The sequence below is a fragment of the Orbicella faveolata genome, unplaced genomic scaffold, assembly GCF_042242905.1.
Source record: "Orbicella faveolata isolate gen_17 unplaced genomic scaffold, um_ofav_v1 contig_3, whole genome shotgun sequence".
In the NCBI taxonomy this organism is placed as follows: Eukaryota; Metazoa; Cnidaria; class Anthozoa; order Scleractinia; family Merulinidae; genus Orbicella; species Orbicella faveolata.
The window spans coordinates 20,513,476-20,536,851 of NW_028301558.1; the positions used below are offsets into that span (position 1 = coordinate 20,513,476).

The 23,376-nt window shown below is 39.0% G+C and overlaps 1 protein-coding gene and 1 pseudogene across 1 annotated transcript; one reads left to right on the forward strand and one right to left on the reverse strand.

The window, feature by feature from the left end:
• Positions 1 to 2,344: 2,344 nt before the first annotated feature.
• On the forward strand, positions 2,345 to 4,117 carry LOC149106816 (uncharacterized; annotated as a pseudogene).
• A 2,570-nt stretch (positions 4,118 to 6,687) lies between these two features.
• LOC110067444 (uncharacterized) lies at positions 6,688 to 23,186 on the reverse strand. The gene is made up of 8 exons (XM_089297387.1): positions 23,144 to 23,186; positions 22,511 to 22,520; positions 21,881 to 21,940; positions 20,494 to 20,568; positions 19,820 to 19,894; positions 19,538 to 19,609; positions 7,890 to 7,964; positions 6,688 to 6,763 (listed from the first exon to the last, which is right to left on the reverse strand). The coding sequence occupies exons 1-8, from the start codon at positions 23,184 to 23,186 to the stop codon at positions 6,688 to 6,690; spliced, it is 486 nt and encodes a 161-aa protein (XP_089153513.1).
• Positions 23,187 to 23,376: the final 190 nt, after the last annotated feature.

Below are 23,376 nucleotides of genomic sequence, written 5' to 3' on the forward strand. Positions count from 1 at the left end.
TAAAAAATGTTATTATTAAAATACTGTTATTTTATTATTATTTTTATTACACAATATCTGGATTTACGAAAACAGTGTTACAGAAATGGCGCCCTGCTTAAGATGGCTCTATATAGTTTTTTGGCGCGCGAGGCATGGGTGCGAATGGCGCGAGCGCGCGAGTATTTAAAAGAAAAGTAAAAAACAAAAATAAACATGGCGGCGAGACTTTTATCGCGAGTCGCGTTCCACTTACCGCTATCCTTTTTGACCAGAACAAGTGTTCATCAAAAAACGCCTAGAAATGTGTTTAAAAATACACTTCTTTCGTGCTCTCCTGACGTGGTTAAACTGAGAAGCCAATTCGCAGCAGTTATCGCGCCGACATCAGAGAGAGAAGACAGTCGTGATCGTACGCGAAGGAAGTCACAGAGTGGTCACGGTGTACTTTTTATGGTCGGAGGCTTCGCTTTGAGTTCCCTGGGCGATGAAACACCGAAATGACATCGGAAGCTGACATCGGAAACAAAACCACCATTGCGTGACGAGAAGGGTCGGTTCTCAAGAAAGAAACCCGCTCAAAGTGGAAACACGGACGACAGGACTCGTGGGATAAAGAAGTGGAGGGCAAAGAGGAAATTGGAGTTTCAAGGAATGCTCGAAGATTGGTCCCCACCGAAGAAAAGAGAAACCCGTTTAAATCAGGTGTGGTTTAAATCTTGTTTTCGCTATACGTGGCACCAAGCAATTCCCTAAAAGTTTTAAGACAAGTGCTTCATCAAGACTTTCTTTGCTCTGAAATAGTTCTCAATTTGAACTTTTGTATTATACCACAGGTAGCTCATAGCAAATTGTCAACATAATTATACCTGAACATTCTGACATTTCATTTTAAAATTCCAACATTTTTTGTTACAGTTACAACCTAATAATTACCATTAAAATGTATAAGTTTTAAATTTTTATCAGGAACAAACAAAGAAGGAAAATTGCATTCCACATGGAAGTAGAATTATGGACTTGGATGTTTTGAGAAGTTCATTGAAATGTTGTCAACACTGTAAAGCAGGTGAGAAGAAACATTTTTCTGCCTAAAGAAAATCAACACTAAAGAAAAGTCAAAATGAATTCTCAGTTTTATGGCAAGTACACACAGCTTTAAGGCTATAAAATTAACAGGTTTCCAAAAAAGAATTATGAGGTTGATAATACATGTATATCTTAAATACATTACAAAACGTCTCATATGCAATCAGCCATAAAAAGCCTGGGGTTGGTCCTTAAATTTTTGGGCAAGTTCCCTATAACAAGCGTCACGCAATTGTTTGTCTATTGCGAGCAACAAAAATGTTTTTGATAAATTTGGAACAAACAAGCAGTTGTAAATTTGCCACAGACCACAAATTGCATTCACTGCATTTTGAAATGTTGTTAGTTTTTGCAAAAATTTACTTGTGCTCGTTTATTCCAAATTAAAGGAGAAAACACACTGCCAGAATAAAGTATCAGATCTTCCTGAGTATCAATATATTCACTTTATTTTCAGCCAATTTGCCATTGTGGAACATAACAGCAGAAAAAAAATGTGGGTTAGCCTCAGTGTTCTCAGTTACCTGTGCAGTGTGTGGTACAGAGAATGTTGTCAAGACCTCCAATGAACACAGGAGCGGTCAAAGAGGTCCACTCAGTCAGGATGTTAATTCAAGAGCTGTTCTTGGGTGTCTACATACAGGAATCGGTGAAACCCACCTAAATAATTTACTGTGTACATTAAATATTCCCTCTATGAATCCAGTAACTTTCAAGAGTAGAGAAAATGAGATTGGGCATGCAGTAGAGCAAGTAACAAAGAAAAGTTGCAAAACTGCAATGTCAGAAGAAAGAAATGCTGCCATCAAAAGTTACAGAAAGTTATCAACTACTTAGTCAAATGTTTTACTTATAGCGTGTCTCAAAATAAGGGAAATCCATCAGCACTTCAAAAATCCTTAAAAAGCATTCTACCACATTCGTTTGGAGACCAAAAAAATTGCAATGAATCATGGTGTGGTACCAAGAAAGACCCTATTAACTATAAACACTCTGACTTACCCTATGGCAAAGATATAGATCTCTATGGTGATGATGAAAGGAAAGCTTTGGAGAGAATTTTTGATGAATATTGTACTGACATAGTAGTTGCAAAGTTATCACCTGGGTCAAATTCGCAGAGAAATGAGGCCCTAAACAGTGTTATAGGCTCAAAAAATCCCAAAATCAGATACTACGGTGGAAGTGAAAGTAATGACTTCCAAGTGGCCTGTGGCATCTCGCAAGTAAACCTTGGATATCAGTACATTAGCCAAACACTTGAGAGCCTCAACATTGAACCTGGTATATACTGTATCAGCTACATTGAAAGGATGGATCACAAGGCTACCCAAGACAAACTAAGAAAAAACAGCATTAATTTCAAACGCCGAAGAGCTCAACTACATAAGCAGAAGTCAAGCTAAGGAAGGAAACACATACCAAAGTGGAATAGGACTTAACCTGGATCCAAACAATTCTACCAAACTGATCCAAGAATTCGACATCATCAATTTGAAAATTTCAAGTGAGGAGCTGAAAAACTTTGAAACATGCATTCCTGAATTAACGATCAGACCAGTGGCGGAGAAATTTCCCTATGACAGAAACACTGTTTACAATTTCATCATTTACGATATTGAAACAAACACGTCTGGAAAAACCGCAGAAATATGCCAGCTTTCAGCAATTGATCGATCAGGTTTGCACTGTTTCAACGACTATATATTACCTTTGAGGGATGTAGATATTCATGCTACAAGGGTAAATGGTTTAAGTGTCCGAACAGTCGGAGGCGTCAGGACCCTGTTCAAAAACAATCAACCAGTCGAAACTGTGTCACTTGGAAAGTCACTCGAAAATTTCCTAACCTACTTGCAGCTACTTGGAGAAAACTGTCAGGCGTGTGAAAGGCGATAATAATATTTATACTGTTTTAATCGGGCACAACTCTCAGGTTTTCGATAATCCAACTCTTCTTCGTCAAGGTGGACATCAACTTTGTGAAAAGCTTTCCTGTCTTAACGTTTTCTTTACTGACACTCTCCCTGTGATGAAGAACTTGGTCAAACGTAAACATCCCTCTCTGGTCTTACCGGATGGTTCCACATTTAAATTAAATCAACAATCCATTTATCAGACACTTTTCCATGAGCCTTTCCCCGCACACGATGCAATGGAGGATGTTAGAGCTTTAAGAAGAATGGTCTTCGACTCCCGTTTGAACATTTCAGAGGACATGTTGACAGAGAACATGTCAACAACACAGTACGCAGAAAACGACATGAAATACCTTGATCGTCGCTACGAACTCCTGCAGACGTTCCGAAGAACGTTTTATCATCCAACAAACGCGGAATTCCCCATCAAGCAACAGATTGCTGAAAAAATAGCCGGAAGTGGCATTTCATATCGAGATCTTAAGAATGTTTTCGAGAAGTTCGGAGCAAAAGGGTTTGTTGGCGTATTGTCTCTGCCTCCATCTTCAGCAACTAACAAGGCGCCACGAGTGACAAAAACAACCCGTATTCTAGCCAAGATCGTTGAGCACTTCAAAGCAGTGGAGGAAACCACAAGTTAAAACGCATTTCCATAAGTATTACAACACTTATTAGGTATACTTTTCGCCGTCGTGGGAAAAATAAGCTTCTACATCTCGACTAATTTTCAACTAGCACGTGCGAAGGAAGCGAAACGTGAGCATGCGCAGTACCGTAACTTGAAGAATTTCTATTTTGATGACGTCACGAAAATACATGGGTCTTTGGGTGATCTAAAACGCATATTAAGCACGTTCCAGACGGTGAATTTTTTTGAAAATTGGCACATGGATAGGATTTTTCTTTTTCTCGCTGTTAAGCAAAAATCATCAAATTTTATACATACATTAATGTAATATGCGTAAAAAACGAAAATTGCGAATTCCTCTGAAAATTATGTACAGATTTTCTTGTAGCTTTGTCAGTTGAAACTCCTTGTGTGTTAACTGTGTTTCCCCCAAAACAAAGAAAATTCACCGTGTAGAAACCTAGAAACACCGTCTAGAAGTCAGGCAGGTTAAAAAAAACAAGCCAAGCATTTCTATCAGTAGTTGCCATAGCAACAACATTTAGGTTCTGAAAGTGTCTTCCATACGTAGCCTAAGGCTGTAGGTTTTTTATTATTGACCTTCTACCGAGTGCTATGTTGTAAACATTTGCCAAGGGAGAAATTACTTATGCATATTTAATATCCAAAGCTTTGTGAAATACTATATAGAGCCACCTTAAGCGTTTTTTCTCGCCATTGACTTTCTCCAAAATAGACGATATAAAAATCTCTCTCTTTTCTTCCTTTTTTTGCTCTCCTCTGTCTATATTTTTTTCATCGTTTGCAGTGACTTTAAGGCCTTTTGGAGTTGGTTAATCAAAGTGCACATGGCTGTTTTAGTGCAAAGTCTTGACACGGTTTTCATAAATCCGGTCATATATGTATTTAATGTGTTACATAGTCATCAAACGGGTTGCGTTAAAAAGAGTTTTATTGCGCAAAGTATGCGCTTGATTTCAAACATTATTGAACGTTGTCAGGACATATTCCTCGCATTGCAGTTTTTTTTTATTAATTACAAATAAAGCTTTTGACAGCTTTGAATCTTCGTTTCATCCAGGATATTAGAAACTTTTGGTTTGAGAATGTGTTAGCAAAATGGTTTAAAAATTTTAAAAAGACCATACAGAGTTGTGGTACTGTGACGAACGAATGCGTGACATTATTTGTTGTTGCGAAATCACCACGCTGTTGTAATAGGATCTCCGGGAGAGGTCTGAGTCGGAGAATTGAGAAGATAATTAAAAAGACGCGTGTGTATTTACGTGAAGGATCTGTCCCTTATTTTGGCCCGTTACAGTACTAACAGTGACCTTGAAACACTTTTTTTTTTCTTGGGACGATAAGTTAGATAGGAAAGCCCTCTTTCCGGATTCACTTTGTTATTGGCGTCTAGCCTCGGGCATACGCCATTGGAAGTAATGTATCCACTCCATAAAAGGACTTTCACTAATCTCCAAATAATTTAAATTATCCCAATACTCTGATGACACCTACTTTGTTAGAGATACTATATTGGCCACCAATCTGGTTTAATAATTAGATCTATTTTGACTGTGCTCAGGATTTGAGCTGAACAGGTCCAAATCGATGGAATTATGCTTGGTTCACACCAAGAACAGAACTTATACGCCAATTTTGCATACGCTGCCCTAAGGGTTATAGGATAGCACTCGGCGTTTGGTTCACAACAAAACGGAATATTTCTTATAGCAAGAGCTAATAATTTAAGATAGCTTTACTTAGAACAATGCTTTAACGTTTTGTCATGTAGAAACTTAAGGATGCATGGGAAAATAGATACAGTAAATCATCAGCACCCTATAAAATAAATCTTTTTTCCGTGGTTATCCCCATTCCTTAAGGTTTTTATATAAAGTGTATAGGCAAATTTGAAGCAACTGAGGAGATTTTCGACTGGAGCCACAAGAACCCTAAGATTAAAAAAAGGCAACAATTATCGACGAAAGATAAAAAGGCGGATTAGGTATGGCCCGACTTTCGTGTATTTAACAATACGCTTAAAGCCACTTAGATCAAGAGGCTATCCTGAAGGTAAGGGACGCTGGAGAGGATCACATTTTCGAGTAATAGTCTTGCAATCAGACAATAATGCTTCTGGGGATAAAATGACATTCTCCTAAATAACACATAACGTCGCATGGATTCTTAATTTTAACTTACATATAAATCATCACGGTAACACCAGTCAAATCTGGGACAGTTATCAGCCTGTTATGATCGAATCGCCTGGGATAAAAATAAAATATAGAAGGCAATGCTACTGCAGATGAGAAATTGTGAAATTATGAATAACCCAGTTATGTGTTCATTTCTAGCGTTTCCGTTTTGTCGTGTGTTCCAAAGAAGTATAACTACCGTATTTTAAACTTCCATTTTTAAACTTTTATTGTTATAAAGCTGGCGTTTTCCCCGCTACAGAGCGACCATTCATTGGCTAGTCCATGGTCACATGACATCTAACAATGAATGTTTATCGCCAAATGCCTTGAACGCAAAATCGGGAAAACTATGACGTCAAACGGGAAACAGTTCACTGTTACCCGTGAAATGTTGACCGCTGTTGCACGTGATCAGAGCGTGCAGTTTAAGGTAGCCTGATGTTGTCGCTGGAATCTCTGCCTGTTTTTCAAAATTTGCTTTTGTTTTGTTTTGCCATATAGCAAATCACTTAATGACTGGTCCCTTGGGGAAGAGTGAATTTTGTTTCCCCCGAATCTCAACGTTCCTCGGGAAATAAAAATTACTGTTCCCCTCGGGATTAGTCATTAAGTGTTAAATGCTAAGCCGCGTCAAGGGGTCAAGTTGTGTACTTTGAAAAATCTGTCTAGATAATTGGTCAGGTTTTGGTCAAAATGACTGGTCCGAATATACTACTAATGAAACAACTCCGTGTTTGAAATGGAAAAATAAAAATTTTAAAAAAAGTTAAAAAATAGAAAAACTGAAGAAAAACACTGTACGTTAAGCTGTTAAAGTTTCCGCGAGCGTCAGCCATTCGCAGGAGTTATTGCAACTAAGAGACGACACTTACAATTGACTGAGATTACGTAAACGGCGAAATGTTCCATCAGCTATTGTTGTGAGACCATTATTTCGAAGAAACCTGTAAGAAATTGGGAAAGAATCTTAAGTCAAGACAAATGGGTTTTTATCATTTTCTCTTTTTGCTTTGTTTTGTTTTTTTGTTTTTTTTGTTTGTTTTATTTTGTTTTGTTTTGTTTTGTTTTGTTTTGTTTTGTTTTGTTTTTTTTAATACTAATCTAGTTAGCAACGCGCACTCTGCAAAGTGAAATGGTAAACCTTGTTTATACTTCAACGCAATTACACTAAGCGCCTGTATTCAAGCCATGCGCATGCTAGCGGCTATTTCGAAGAATACCAACCACAAAGGTTTGGCCGGATTCAGGAAGAGGGATAGGCAAAGATGTGAAATATGTTTACTCAAGGCCTGAATAATGGCCTCGAGAGGGTGGGAGACGGTCTTAGTGCATGATTCTAAAAGCCTACTATAGTTGAACGAGACACGACAGAGAATAAACTAACAAGTCTTGCAAACCTCATTACCCGGAGTGATGCTCACTAGTTTAGTATATTTAATATTAAAAATCGAGAAAGGTCTGCGGAGCCGGCAGAATGAGGGCACAGAACAACAACCCTAACCCTGCAAAAAATCAGAACTTAGTGAATAAAAATTAGTTAACTTCATTTCAGTAAGCCCATCAAGTAACCAAACCCACCACCAAGAACTTCACTGTTAACTGCAAATATGTTTCTAATCATCTGTCATTACGAAATACCTTTGATAGTAGGGACAGTTTTATACATTGATTGAATGTCAGAATACAAGCAATTACCGTGAAGAAATAGAATGATTACATGGAACTTCATAAAATTTCACAGGGGTTAAAGAGGCAAGCATAAAAAGCGGCTTTGAATACCACTTATACTCTTGACTGCGATCCCAGCCGACAAGCTCTTCAGCCTGGCAGTTTGAGAAATGATCTGAACATTTTACCCTCACCCATTTATAGTCCCGGTGGAGAGAGCACCGAGTACCAAAAGTCGGTAAGAGTGAAAGGTCTTGCCCAGGAAGGCAACTCCATGACAACATCAACCGCCTGAGGCCAAACCGCTCAATACATAGTGTAATATGCCAAGCATCACCCTCCCCAAACCCGCTCCGCAAATTAACTAAATTAACAAAAGAACATCGTTAAATGAAAACTTACAAATACTGGAGATCCTGAGATAGACCTTCAAATGTACCTGGATCTATACGCGACAGCATGTTAAAGTCAAGGTTACTGCAAGGTATGAGCCAAGACAGCAATTATCATCACAGATTTTACCTGTATCAAGCACTAAACAGCTTATTACAGACGAACCTCTATTAAGCGGCCACCTATTAAGAGGCCACCCCATATTATCCATTTCAGCCATAAATTGCTGGGGCTTTTTTCAATTTAAGGTGGCTTACTGCAGTTTTGATGGATTATAAGAGCCCAAACTCTAACTCATTTCAAAAATATTCCAAAATGCTTTTCCTTTCTCTATCTACTGTTTTCTGAAGTCTTCTATCCTTCTATTTGAAACTGGAACAATTAAATATCAACAAATGGCCAAAATGAACGACCGAGTACTTAAGGAGACACTAGGCAATATCGGGTTAAATTTTCAAAATCCACCAATATGCCCGGCCTCAAAAATCTCAACAATAAGAAATTGGCTCTGATTTAACATTCATGCAAAATAAAATAAAAATCTGTAAGACAGATTTTCCGCAAACTAAGAAAATGTGAGATCAAAAATAGTTCAAAATCTGTCTTACAGATTTTTTTTGAATTTTCGCTCTAAACGCTATTCACCCCTACAACTAAAATGAGAAAATTTCATCATGGGTTGTACGGTAAGTTTTCGAGCAATCCTTGATCAAAGACTAGCTTTTACAACCTTGGACGAGAATTGAATTTCGCATGCCCTTTATTTAAGCGTACGCTCATGTGACGCCATGTATCGCGTACGAGAAAGCAAGAATAAATTAGAGCGCTTTTACCGGTTATATATAGAGCTTTCCATTACATTTTTTTTGGCCTTAGACTGAAACACATGTTTGAACGGAGTTTGAAACTATTACTACGTATATCGAAGGATTTAACGCCTTTCAAGTGCTGCAGTGGTTTTCGTTTCTTCTTAGGGTTACTTGCGTCATATTTGCACGCGCGATTAATACTGACGTCTGGCAGGCAAGGGTAGCGCGCGCTACTGAGTCTCAGAAAAACTGCAGTAAGCCACCTTAATTTAAAGACCTCTATACCCACATAAGATATACCATTTAAAAGCTATTGATCTGGGTATCAGTCCAAGAACCGCATCAACACCTACTAAGAAAGTGAAAGCTTTGACAAACGTTGGTTTGTTCTGGCCATTGTTCTCTAGTTCAATGGTAAACAAAATGCAGGGATCCATGCTATTAAGTGTGTCATGGAAAGCTGTGATACACAGCATTTCGTGAGAACTAGATAACTCAGAGCACAAACGGAAACATAAGCTTTATATATATTTTTGGCTTTCACTGGCTGAGATATCAAGAACACGAATATCTTTTAATTCAACATATCCATAGAAATTTGTAAGAATAACAGGACCAGAATTTGGTCGCGATAAAAATGCTTGATTTTTTTTTTTTTTAATTTACACCGCCAAAATGGTACGCCGATTCCGTTTACGCTTGAGTTTAGAAGAACGTTTTAAGCGCTTTTAGTGCTTTCTACGGTCTGTTGAGAACAACAGCCCGGCTTGAATGATCAGTTTGGATGTTAAAAAAGCAGGAAAAAGATTTCTCAGTTTCGATTAACATTAAGCTTATCAATAGTTTTAAGTTTAAACTTAAATTCAATGCGTGCATGCATGCATGCACAACACGATAAATGAATTTGCCGGCCAAGGAAGAGTTTTCATTAAGCAAACTAGGGGGAAATACGGACTTCACAGCCTTCAACATAGGTAAGAAAGTAAGTAAGCAAGTAAGTATGTAAGTAAGTAAGTAAAAGCTTTATTAATGTGTCAATGTATTTAGTTTTCACAAGTAATTGGGGACAAAACAAAAAAATTAAAATTATTTACAAATAAGAAATAATGATAAAAATATATATACAATTAAAATATGTAGCAGGTATAAATTGTACAATAAAATAATGGGTATATAAGAGGTAGTCTCTAAGAATTGCGAAGGTTACAGCAGCTATCGTTGTTGTTTAAGAGTGGCGTTAGGTCTTTTTTCCTAATGTTCTTTTCAAGGATTCAATATTCGAGGAGCCTTTAAATAAATGCGGAATAAATATCAGAAGGACCGTTTCTAGAACTAAGCTCTATTCCATTCGCAAAGCTTAAAAAATTGTCCTTGAATCACTTCGCCAAGCCCATGAAGTTTGTACTACTACCAAACTTTCCGCTTAGTCTTTTACTTTCGTGATCGATGGCTGATTTCGGCCACGAATTAATGCATTTTCCCGTCAAAGTCATTTTGAATTAATTAATACACTTTCTGTCTTTCAGCTAAAACCTTTTCCTTTTCTTTCCTAGAATATCTATAGCGCTAAATATTTTCGTCGCTTTGCTTTTGTGCCCGGCGCCGAGTGTGCGCTTTCATTCTTTTAGCCTCTTGATCACGAAAGTACAATTTTTTTTTTTCGCTTTGGCAGACATTTCCACAGTTATTTTTTTAAAAGAAATAGACCACAAGTTCTATGGGTTTTTAGTATAAATCTACTAGCGTTCTATCACGAATGTGTCCTCTGATTGGCTACGCTACTCACGGTCTATACTGTGATAGATAGTAAGAAGCGTAGCAGCGTGCACTGGGGCCACTTCTTTGTGTTTTCAAAGTGTCTGTGAAGGGGATTTAGATGAAAGTTTTGAACGACTGGTAGATTTATACTAAAACAATTAGATTATTCGCGCTCGATTTCTATGCGTGATAGTTGACGAGTGTTGTGCCCTCGTCAACTATCGCGCGATAGAAATCTCGAACTCATAATAAAATTGTTTAATGAGGGTAATAGCGGAGTTCCGGCGGCACCGAGGGCCGCCAAGTGAAGCACCATGGGAACAGAAGCATATGCATGCCATGAAATAGAAAACCATGCAAATCTTTTGTCAAGGTCAACATTGCTAGTGGCTTGGATCGTGGGCGCGTGCGCCGTACGACGACGAAGTCGCGCAATATGGCGGCCATACTCCAGCTAGTAGGCCGAGCAAGTCATGCAGCCTTGATTTAAAGCGTATGTCGGGTAGATATGAAACGCGGGGCCGGGGTCCCTTGGTACAAGATAGGGGGTCCCGGGCTACGGGGTCCCGGGGTATGGAGAACACTGCGTGTGGAAAACACGGGGTGCAGAAAACACGGGACGTGGGGTCCAGTGGTAACATGAACAAATGTTTGTATCAATATACAACAGTTGTATGTTTGCCTGATTAAATGGCGCCCTGTGTTTTCCTCTTAGACCCTGTGTTTTCCACTTAGAACCCGTGTTTTCCACATCCCTTGTTTTCCACACCCCAGGATCCCGTACCCCGGGAATCCGGCCGCGCGTTTTCTATCTACCCACGTAGGTCTTTGATATTAAACACCCCTGTTATGCTCAATTGACACCTGTCAAAACAAGGTATCCGCTGAGCAATATCACGTGACCATATCGCGGGCTCATGTTTAGAGCCTGCGGAATAGGTGTTGTTTTTTGATTGGCTCGTGGGCTGGAGCCAGGTTAACTTGTAGTTAGCTAACCCAGGATTAAAAGCAGTAGAAATTTTCTTGTATAAAAATGTTTCTATTGCTTATGTTTTGTGTAGTTTGAGATTATTCAAACACAAAACAGAAGGCCAAACAATATAAACAGAAAACCTCACCGCAAAGTTGCAAACCTCAAATCAAAAATCTCGCTTATCCAGGATTAGCTTAATCGGGCTTTCAACAACCCAGCTCAGAAGCTCCGCTTTGAGGCTTGGCTAAATTTATATTTCAACACTCGAAATGTCTGTTAAATCACGAGCCGTTAGGCTTGTAATTTACAAGCTTTTTTCGTATTCTCCCAATATCCCAGTTGGGTTATTACCGGCCTAATATATAGATTTAGCCGGCTTAAAAGCGGAGCTCCTGGGCAAGGATGTTCGAAGCCTGATTAAGCTAACTCAGGACAAGTGAGAATTTTGATTTGAGATTTTTTTTAACTTGGCGGTGAAGTGTTCTGCTTAAATTTTTTTGGGCTTACGTCTGAGTTTGAATAATCCCAAAGTACACAAAACATAAGCAGTGAAAACATTTTCATTATATAAACACCAGTGAAATACCGAGTGGTATCAAATTGATAAACGTAGGGACGCAAAAAGTGCAAGAGTTATTTTTATGTGAATGAACAGCCCCTGGAGGAAACAGCACTCACTGGACTCTTAACAGTTATGATGAGGTTAATCCAACAAGTTTGTTTGGTTACGAAGAATAACGCAAAAAAGGTTTGAATTTGTTTCACCGTAGGTGTGGCTTGCAAAACGTTCTTTATTTCGTATTAGGCTGATTTAGCAAGAGAACGGGAACGTCACTTGACGACGGCGCGCGCAGTACAAATACCCAAATATGGTCAAATTAGAACAGAATCCAGGTTATTCCGCGCGCCCTGCAGTCGTCATCTGACCATACTTGGGTATTTGTACTGCGCGCGCCGTCGTCAAGTGACGTTCCCGTTCTCTTGCTAAATCAGCCTATTGAGTGATCGTCGATCGTCCGAGTGAGAGTAGTTCTGAAAAGAACTGTTGTTGGTGACTGACGTCTCGACAACCTGAGCAGAACTCATCTCAGAGTCAAGTGAATAGTGTTTCCCAGTCGATGTTGTTATAAGTCTGGCCCATTGAACGTGATTGGTCAGTTTAGCCATTATGGTACTGGCTGTAAGACTCGTGTAAAGTTTGTCATCAGTCATTGGTCGGTTTCGATCCGTCTATTGTTAGTCAAATCGGTCTGTTTGACGCGACTATCTGATAATTAGATTAGTTTTTGTTTATCCGTGAAATGATAATAGCGTTTATCGTTCTTCTTCCAAATTTCACCAGATAGTCAATTTTATGCCATTTATCTCCAGCGATGAAGAAAAAGCACAACGCCGCTATGTTTTCGAGAAAACAAGGGTATCGCGTTATATACCTTTCCGAGGAAAATAAAACTATCAAGCTACAGACCTTAGCGTGAAAAGTAAAATTGACACGTTTCCTGGTCAATGTATTTTTTAATTTAACTAAATTCATAACAAGACCCAATTTAGTATGGTCTTATTCTAGCCCTGTTGCCAGCAATGATCGTAGTTTTCTTTTCGGTTTTGATATTCCATAAAACCACTTCAAATTAATAGCGACATCAAAACACATATAAACGAGGAGATTTTATAGAAGGTAAACAGCGTTACCTAACTTGAGACTTGAAACAACCAGACACATGAAAAAACTGTATAAATTTTATAAGACGCCGTGAAATCTGCAGAGTTTGGGACGTTTCCTTGTCATTATTACCCTTCCCAACGCCTGAGAGTTTTTTTGGTGAATAAGAGTCAGTTACAGAAAACGTTTCTTCGAACCACCCCAGAAATCTGTTTCAAAACGAAAAACCCACTGTGTCGCCTCAAAGTCTAATCTAATTAATTTGCGGTTTAACTTGCCGCCATGGAGTCTTTAGGAATATTTGAAGAGGTTCCATACAGAGAGAGAGGAACAGCGCGGGATGGCGTACATGGAATGAGGCAAGAGCTGCTGCAGCCAACAGAGAAAATTGGAGGCATTCTATGGAGGCCTTATGTGCCACGAGGCACAAAGAAGCTAGGTAACAGGTAACATTCCGCAAACCCCTTAAGAAAATCTCTGCTAAAAATTAATTCCCGTTTTTAAGAATTGCCATTAATGCAAGTTATTAAAATGCCACTGATGACTTTAGGGAAAGAGACGTCCAAACATTTAGTTCAATTTTAAGTCTCTGGACGTGCCGCTTGATTGGCTTCTTGTTTGTTTATTCTGACCGTATGAACAAGAGTCACTGATTCGTCAGTTTTAATTGTAACCACTCGTGCGTGAAAAACAAAAGTGTCAAGTTAACATTTGAAACTAAGGGCTGGTTCACACTTTGACATAAGCATAAGCATAAGCATAAGAAAATTATGTGTGAACCGGTGTTACATAAGCATAAGCATAAGGATGGCTATTGCGCAGGCGCAGTTCACCTCTCAGGAATCAAAGATGGCGGATAACGAAGTAGAAATTGGATTGTTGCTACTGTTAAGCCGTAGAAATCGAAGATTACTTATGCAAAGACAAACACAAAGAAAACCGAGAAAGGTCTGGATAAGAGACATTTTTACGAGAAGAAAGACACAAGGCGAATGTTATAACCTTGTACAAGAATTAAAGTCTGCCGATTTTTTGTCTTACAAACAAGGATAACTGCGGACAGATTCCGCCGACTTTTAGTTCACCTGCGTCGCCATGTTTTCAGCTGACAGATTCTGACAGAGCGGGTCTGGATTTTACTTTTGTGTATTCCGCTGACAAGAAAACTCTTTATGCTTACGCTTATGCTTATGTATGCCCGGCTCACACTCAAGTATTCACGACATAAGCATAAGCATAAGCATAAGAAAATGGAAAAAGTTCTATTCCTTATGCTTATGCTTATGCTTATGCTTATGCTTATGCTTATGCTTATGCTTATGCTTATGCTTATGCTTATGCTTATACTTATGTTTATGCTTATGCTTATGTAACCTCGGTTCGCACATATTTTTCTTATGCTCATGTTTATGCTTATGCTTATGCTTATGTCAAAGTGTGAACCAGCCCTAACAAATAAAAATACCTTGCTACATTAACCTGCAACAAAAAACAAATTTCAAAACTCAGCAGTGTTCTCATTCATTGCTAGCCGTCCGTATAATTTCTTTGGTTTTGACAGAGAAAACCACTTCAAATGAGTGTCTCAGTATTGATTCCAAGGAACGTTACAACGAGAAGACAGGATTACTCCGTGAACGGCGCTACTTAATTGAAACGCACGTTTACAAACTGAAAAACTTTGCGCAAACGTGAACGGTTTGGAATGAATTTTTCTTTCGTGAACTGCACGTAATGCAAATGATATCGATGGGAGTCTGTGGAATACCATCACGGACGGAGGCCTCCTCACCATTCCAATAGTGTATTTTGCACTAAAACATGCTTCCTGTCCTAGAATTCACCAAGTTACCAAGCGGCTAAGACTCATTTCATTCGAAATTTCACGTAATGCAAAAAGCAAAGCCCCCGGGGCAAAGCCTTGATGACATGTTAGTGTATGCCAAAGACTGTGATTCTTCGGCTGAGTAACGAATTCTGAACTCTCTTGAAACCCATCCACAAAGTCCTGGATTCAACCATAGTAAACGAAGCATCGGAAATGTCAGAATAAGACCAATACAAGAACAGTTGTTTCTGTTTGATTGCTAGCGGCAATTTGATCGGTTGCTTATAGTAGCTCCAATCTGATTGATGTGACCAAGGTATTTTTACAAAAAAAAACCTCAAAAACGATATGATGTCATCACATGTGAAGATAACATTTTGGTAACAAAATCAATTAAATTTGTTGGTGTATGATCTAAACATCTTCGGATCTTCTTCGGTCGTCTTCGGCAATCTTCAGTAACCTTCGGAGAATGTTCGGAAATGTTCGGAAATGTTCGGAAACGTTCGTCTGGCTTTCGGAACAATTTTGGAAAATCTTCGGAAATCTTTGGAAAATGGTCCGTCATCTTCGGAAAATCGTCAAAAACGTCGTCCTTAGTACTATATAAGGAGGGCGTGTTCAACCTAATAGGCTGATTTAGCAAGAGAACGGGAACGTCACTTGACGACGGCGCGCGGAGTACAAATACCCAAATATGGTCAGATGACGACTACAGGGCGCGCGGAATAACCTGGATTCTGTTCTAATTTGACCATATTTGGGTGTTTGTTCTGCGGGCGCCGTCGTCAAGTGACGTTCCCGTTCTCTTGCTAAATCAGCTTATTATCTCACTCGTTCGCTGCACTCACTCGTAAGATATAGAGTTGAGCACTCGATGAGAAATTCCATATCTACGCGAGCCCATGAATTATTTTCTATTTAGACAATAAAAAATTAGACTTCGGTTGACTTTTAATCCTGGGTTAGCGTTAACCTAGTTAACCTAGTTTGAGCTCGCGATTCAATCGAAAAGACGATATTTGGTCAGCGGTTAACTTAAAAAAACCGTGAGCCCGCAATATAGTCACGTAATACTGGTCAGTGGATACCTTGTTTTGACAACTGTCAATTGACTATAAAATGGATTTCCAATACACCGAATGCAAATATGGCGGGCCGCTCGGTTGTCGCCCGGGACGAGTCGCATGCAAGCGAGGCTAGTTAGGCTTTGATGTTTTGTTTTGACAGAAAAGTCTTGCTTCGCTGTCGATCTGGTCTGTTTTTGTTTCGCCCTCCCTATAAGTTGTGTTCCTGAATGCCACCAGAAGGAATTGAAATCTTCCACAGCAGAGAAAGTGTTTTTTTTTTTTTCGTTTCCGCGGTCGCCTCTCAGGGAAAGCAGACGAAGGAAAGTAGTTCACGATTGCCGGGGAACTGTTAAAGTTTTTTCGTTCAGGCTTGCCATGGAAGATCTTAGAAAATGTGTAAGCGACCGCATTTAGCTCCGAGTCGTTCTCATTTGGCTCAAAGCATTCACTGAATACAAGGATGGGGGCAGTCGAAGTTGATTCGCTGGGATATTACACCGTAGTGTTTGTTTCGTCCGATTCCGTGCGAGTGGACGGGAAGTCAACTTCTTCCTTTGAGACAGAGGATGTTTTTCAAGAGGAGCTTTTCTTTACTTTGGGGATGGTACTGGTCGTGTAAATCGTGTTGGAACACCACCAGACACCACATAAGCTCGTCACTTATACGATTTTTCTAAGATCTTCTAATGTGAAATGTCGCGAATATACTTTAGTTCCTGCGGCGATCGTGAACTCCTTTCCTTCGTCTCAACGAATTGCATTGATCCACTATTTTCCCTAAGCTTAAGAGGCGAACGGTGGAAAATTTATATCCCTTCTCGTGGCGTTCAGAAACACAGTAGCTCGTAGCCACAGCTAAATAAAACAGACCAGATCGACGACGAAGCAAGACTTTTCTGGGGAAGCATTGTCAAAACAAAATATCAAAGCCTAACTAGTCTCGCTTTCATGCGACTCGTCCCAAGACCGAGTGGTCCGCCATATTTGCATTCGGTGTATATCAAAGATGTACGCTGTTAACTAAGGCCGCATATTCTATTAGCTAGAGTTTGGCTCCCTTCTTGTGCGACGTCGTCGTCGTCGCCGTCGTCAAGTGTACACGCCTACGAGCAATACCGCTAGCCATTTTACCTTGACAGAAGTGATTCACGGGTTTCTATGAGTATGGGCGCCGCTTGACAGCCCTTCGGGCCGGCGGAGCTCCGCTATAAACATATAGACAGTGTGGTCTATTGCTTAAATATTTTAGAATTTTCGCGCCTCTTGTATCATTTTACACGTTGAAGGCCGCAGTTAAGGTAGTCGAAAAATATTCTTAGGCAGAGAGGGTTTTAAATATCACAAATATCACTTAAGTTAGTAACAGTTAAATATAATTACTTTTTTACAGAGTGTTTTCTTGATTACCGTAATGATTCGATTTAGCGCCCTCCTTCTAATAAGCCCCCTCTTTCGGATACGCGCTCCCCTTCAAATGTACTTTTTTTTTAGTAAGCGTCCCTATTCTGCTTCAGGGAAACTCAGCTTTGCCCATGCAGGCTTAGAACGGCTCAAGGTTTTTCAACAAGCCATGAGCATATCAAAAATTCATAAAAACGTTTACTGGCTATATAAAGTTAAAACTTTTGTCCTGGCTACGGTTCTTCTATTTCTAAAAGCCATGAGCAATTCACACGACGTGGATCCTTTCGACGGGATAACCGAATTGGACGTCGAAGACATCGCAACAGAAAGCTAAGTTTTCATTTACATATCGATGTATGTAGGTGACACCGTCAAAGCTATTGGCGTCGAAATAGATTAAAATTACCTCACGTTAAGGTGATTCCTCAGAACTAAACGTTGCCGAACAATTTATTTGAAACTTCCCTTGATAGTTCTCTACCAAGCACTGTTTCCAAAAATACAATAAAAATGATAGGTCACCATGCTCGTTAAAGAGATATGATGGGTCAATTTTACCCCATTTATGTCTAATTACGCCAGTTATTTCATCAGTTCACGTTAAACTTTGCAGTAGCTTGAGGCAGAGGTTATTAAAACAATACTTGAAAAAAAATCTTGATAGGCAGAAAGTCTCGGGCACTGTAATGTAATATGTAATTTATGGAAAAGTCACACAATTCTAAATAGCTCTAAATGACACTACTCAAAATGTCCCTCCAGTCGTTCTTTTCGAGGTCATAATTTGCATCCTCGAGTAACAATTTCGTGCACTCTTTTAGCGATATCCTTATTTCCCTCCGAACAATTTTTTCTAATTTTTTAACTTAGGATCATTTTGCCACCGAATTTATATAACAAAAAATATAGGTCACCATGCTCTTTTGAGAGACAACGAACATAAATTCCGCTATCGAGCTTAGCTTGAGGGAAATTTCTTACGTTGTGTACAAGCACGCACCCATATGCGCGCCCTATGACGCCAAAATCGTGCGCAGAAGGGATGCGCAATGCAAAACTGAGGAATCACCTTTATTGAACATTCACTTTATATTTGTTACTGTTACAGTTTCAGTTAAAATTTGCTTTGAACATTCGGTTCTTTCTCAAAAAAGAAATAAGCGCCCTCCCCCGAGGAACTAAAAGTAAATAATCGCCCCGGGCGCTGAATCGAATCATTACGGTATGGCTTTGCTAAAACCAAAATTATTACACCTGGTGATCGCAATAACGTGATTTTATTATTTTCTCAGGTTAAAAAAACATATTGATCTTTTAATGCAGGCAGAATTAGTTTGCTTTAATCGACCTCTCAAGCAGTTTAAGGCCTTGGTCAGGAATGTAAAGAAAATTTCGGTTGGCCAGCTATATCTCTTGTCATATTTTGTCAAGCTGAAATTTTCTCTCATTATAAAATTCCGCGTCCTGCTTTGCCTTAACACATGAATTAATCAGGTGACATGTCATGTGATCACTTTGTTAAAATTTAGTAAATTAATGAATTGGTGGCGAATTTGGATTGCACTGATCAAAAAATGAGCGTTTACGAATCAAATTTTAATTATACACCTTGGTAGGTTTAGGATGATCTTCCTTCATTTCATTTTTAGAGCATATGAATGACCAAAAAATCGAATTTTGACCCTACAAAATCTTTTATGCGAAAAGGGAGACGGTCATTCCAAAAGTGAGGGGATGGAAATAATTGACCTGCATCTAAAACCCGGTGTTGTTGGATTATATTATTAAAGTATAACCTTGGAGCCGACTGGCTCATAGCTGCCGGGGTTTATCCCGGCTTCTGTAGCATGAAGCGGCTAGGAGTACTCGATCCGGGGACGAGCGCACTAACCATGAGGCCAACGCGTCTCCACTGCCATCAATTCCTCAAATAATGGCTATTTTCCGCTTAACGCCACGTGACATGCCACATGAACTGTCAGAAGTGCAAATTCTACTTTAAAATGTTGAGAACGTAAAATCCTAGCTGTGTGCTGAATTTGGTTCCATTGTCATTTATGTTTTTAGAAATACAGCTAATAAATTATTTTCACAAGTAAAAGTCTTTGATCCAGGCCTTGAATTACTTGAGTGGACTGAGAAATAAACTTACATTTCCTGCAATTTGTTCATCGCTCGGAAGCTTCTACTCTCAATGTGCTGAAGACCACATCCTTCCATCTTTCTAACAAAATAATCCACGTGTTAAGAAAAAGATAGTTTGAATAAGGTTGGAGTCATATTTTCAAAATGTGTTTCCTCCACAAGACGCCACGTGCTGTAAACACTGAAATCATATAATGAATTTTATTTTTATAAATTTATGGCAAGGAACACCATCTCCCCAGAAAAAGAAAAACGAGACAAAGAAATCAGAGAGTTACAAAGAACTTACAAATGAACCATCTTGTGAAATCCAGCAAAAGTGTCTGACGTTAAATTAGGTCCAATTGGATTTCCTGATATATCTCTGCAGAGGAAATACAGCTGCAGTAAACTTAACTTAAATCGAAGATTCAGTAGTACAAAAATGGCAACTAATGCCAACCTTCGTTTTCGCTTCAAGACATTTTAAAATTTAAAAGCTTTTTCACCAAAAGCTTTCAACTTTGTGTCAGTGTTGAGACCGAACTTGTGGAATATGAGAATGTGGGGAGCAGGGAAGGTGCTGTGGTGAGAGTGCTCGCCTCCCACCAATGTGGCCCGGGTTCAATTCCGGCCCGGTGCCATATGTGGCAGTGAGTTGAGTTTGTTGTTGGTTCTAGCCTTAATCCAAGGTTTTCTCTCCAGGCTCTCCGGTTTTCCTCCCTCCATTAAACCAACATCTCCAAACTCCAATTTGCCCAGGATGGAGGAGCTGCATGAAAACCAGCTAAGGCTAATGTGACTTCACCTCTAGATATTGTGATTTATTTGTTATATTATTTATGAGTTATGATCGACGTCGACAAGCGTTAACCGACATGTTCTTCCCACTGAGTAGGTCGGGAATAATCAACGCACCTTCCAAAAGACATAATGTTGTTAGATAGTTTTATTTCTTTCCTTTTAGCGATGCAACATACTTACAAGAAGTTGAAGTCTTTTGATTCCTTAAGAATAATCTTTAAATCATTCAGCGATATCCTGTTGTGTCGCAATTCGCTATGAACAAAGAAAGCAACATTGTCAGTTACAATGTACGTTATGATTGGTCTATTGTCCTGAATTGGGTGATTTGACTCAGAGCACAAGGTCAAAAATAATGGACCGTATAAGTCAATTTCCCCATAAATACGTCAGCATGCTACTGACAGGATGCGCTTTTCACAATACCCGACAATGCATCGAACAACATGAATAGAACTTTCTACGTGCAGTAATTTTTTTTAATTTACGCGAATTACTCTCTCTATTCAAATTTTTAACGTTACATTATTTTTATAACTATATAGATTTTATCCGTCGAAGACAGTAGACCGGTTGTCAAAAGTTTATTTTTTCTTAATTCTTTTTACCAGAGAACGCTATTTCTATATTATCATGAATAGGACTAGTACATACTGTAAATTAGAAAATAGCCCAGATTGATTGAAAATCGAGTTTCTATTTAGATTATGATCTCGAGACTTCTATGACGCGTAGAAATTGAGAGCGAATGATCCAATTGTTTCAGTGTAAATCTGATCTACTAATCGTTCAACACTTTATCTAAATCTTCTTCACAGACAACTCGATAACAAAAGAAGCAGCCGTCATTTTGTGCACAAACGCACACTCACTATCACAAGAGAATAGATAACAAGTAGCTTAGCCAATTGGAGAACGGCATTCGTGATTTAACGCTGGTAGATTTATACTTAAACTCGATAAAACACAAAACTAGAGCAATCTGTTGACGTAGTGATGGTGCGAGCTAAGATAATTTACATTTTGCTGATCAAAGTAAAGTTATTTCCTTTTCGTTGTCGCGGAATTTTCTAAATAAAATAGAAAACATGTTATTCGTGTTTTCTCTAAAGTTTGTGAGAGCTTGTCAAAACTGTGAAAACACTCGCCTATCGGCTCGTGTTTCCATAGTATTTCTTGTTCTCCCAAACTTCCATTCGTATTTCTATAACTCGAGAGCAACTTGGTCCATGTTTTTTTTTTATTTCTTTAACAAAATTTATAAAATAACCGAACGGCTACGCGTGCTATAGTGGTCAGTATATAATATGTCGGTTACTACTTCGCATTTTGATTGGTTCTTACATATGATCTATTGGAGGACAGACACATAGATGACGTCACTAACAATGTTTTTCGTTTCTTTATAAAACAATTGGATTCCAAGTTGCCGTACACCTATTCAGTAATAGATCACAGAAGACGTCAAAATAACTGCTCCTGTGCCACTTTTTTTGTTCTCAACACATTTTGACGTCATTTTACGCGTTAACATGGAATCTATTTGTTAATAAGAAACAGAACTTACACTTTTGAAGCATTTCCAGGGAGATAAAATCCACCTTTGATGTTATTTTCGGCAAGATTTCTACAAGAAGGAAAATAAAAGTTTTACTTCCATGTCTTTAAGAATTCTGCGATTTTAATGACATGGAACAATTATGTTTCAGCTTAAGGAAAGTCAGAATATCTGAACCCATCAGAGCCGAACAAAAAAACCGAAAATACAGTTAGATAACAGCTCACGAAGGCACCGTATTCTCGGAGCAACGAGTAATGAAAGAGAGAGGCAAGTTAAAGTGCTCGAGTTAAGGACAAAAATGTCAAGATCCTCAGTAATGAAGGCAACAAATTCCGGAGATTTTTAGCACACTTTAATGAGGTGCTAAATAGCCAATAGGCATATGACCAAGCACGGGTCATGAAAATAGACCTGCCGGATGAGATGCAAGAAATTGATACATCTGAACCCAGCAGAGCCAAACTAAAGGAGACGTTACAACACCTGACTGTGAATGCAGAAGCGCAACTATCTCGACGTTCGAGAAAGAGGCCCCTGGGATAATTTTTGGACCAATTTGGGGATTATTTGCGGGCCCGTACACACATCCAACGCCCGCTGGTGGACCAATCAGAATGAAAAAATTATGATAATTACCTGAGTAATTCTACTTGAGTGTATCATTAACAAGTAATCACACGTAAGCACTAGTTGTGCAGAAAACCAATAAAGTTTATGATAACAAAAAAAAAAGTAATCGCATGATTATTCTCGTGCACTTTGGAATACACAAGCACGAGTAAACTCTTTCAAACTACAACCTGCACTCGCTGTTGAAATTTTGTTAGCCTTTGAAAAATTTAGCGGCGCTTGTTTCAGTTCCAAATTGCACGAGGATAACCATGCGTATACAAATGCACAATGTGAAATTGCACTAAAACGAGGGTTGTCAAATATACCAAAAGTGAGATGAGTCGTCTAACTTTGAAGTCGACTCGACTTATTGAAAGTTATGTCGTAAAGATCAGAATCTAGTCTTCGAATCTACTTCCCTCGAGGTTACAAGTAACCAGGAAGTGATATGTTCCCGGCGTAACACACTGGGAGTGCGGTGGTTTATAAAAGTAAAAGTAAAATTACTGACGAGCCGACGCACTTCCATTTATGGAAAAGTTTAAGTCGAGTCGACTTTTATAAAGGCGCCCTATAGCGGTTTTAGAAGGTGAGGAGGAAGGGGGAGGGAAATAGAAAATCGTGACGAGTCCACAAAGATGACACGACTCGACTTACGGAAAAGTCCTGTCCACAGGGTAAGAATTAATATAAACGCCATTTTTAGGTGATTTAGAAGGGGGAAGGTAGACGTTAGAAAATTTCGTGTCGCCATGACGAGTCTACACGAGTGGACACGACTCAAATTGTGGAATAGTCGAATCTCTAGAGTGGGTCTAACGTTGAACTAACAATATACAGCAAGTTAGGCAAAGCAAATTTACATGGCACATTGAGAGAGCTCGTAACCA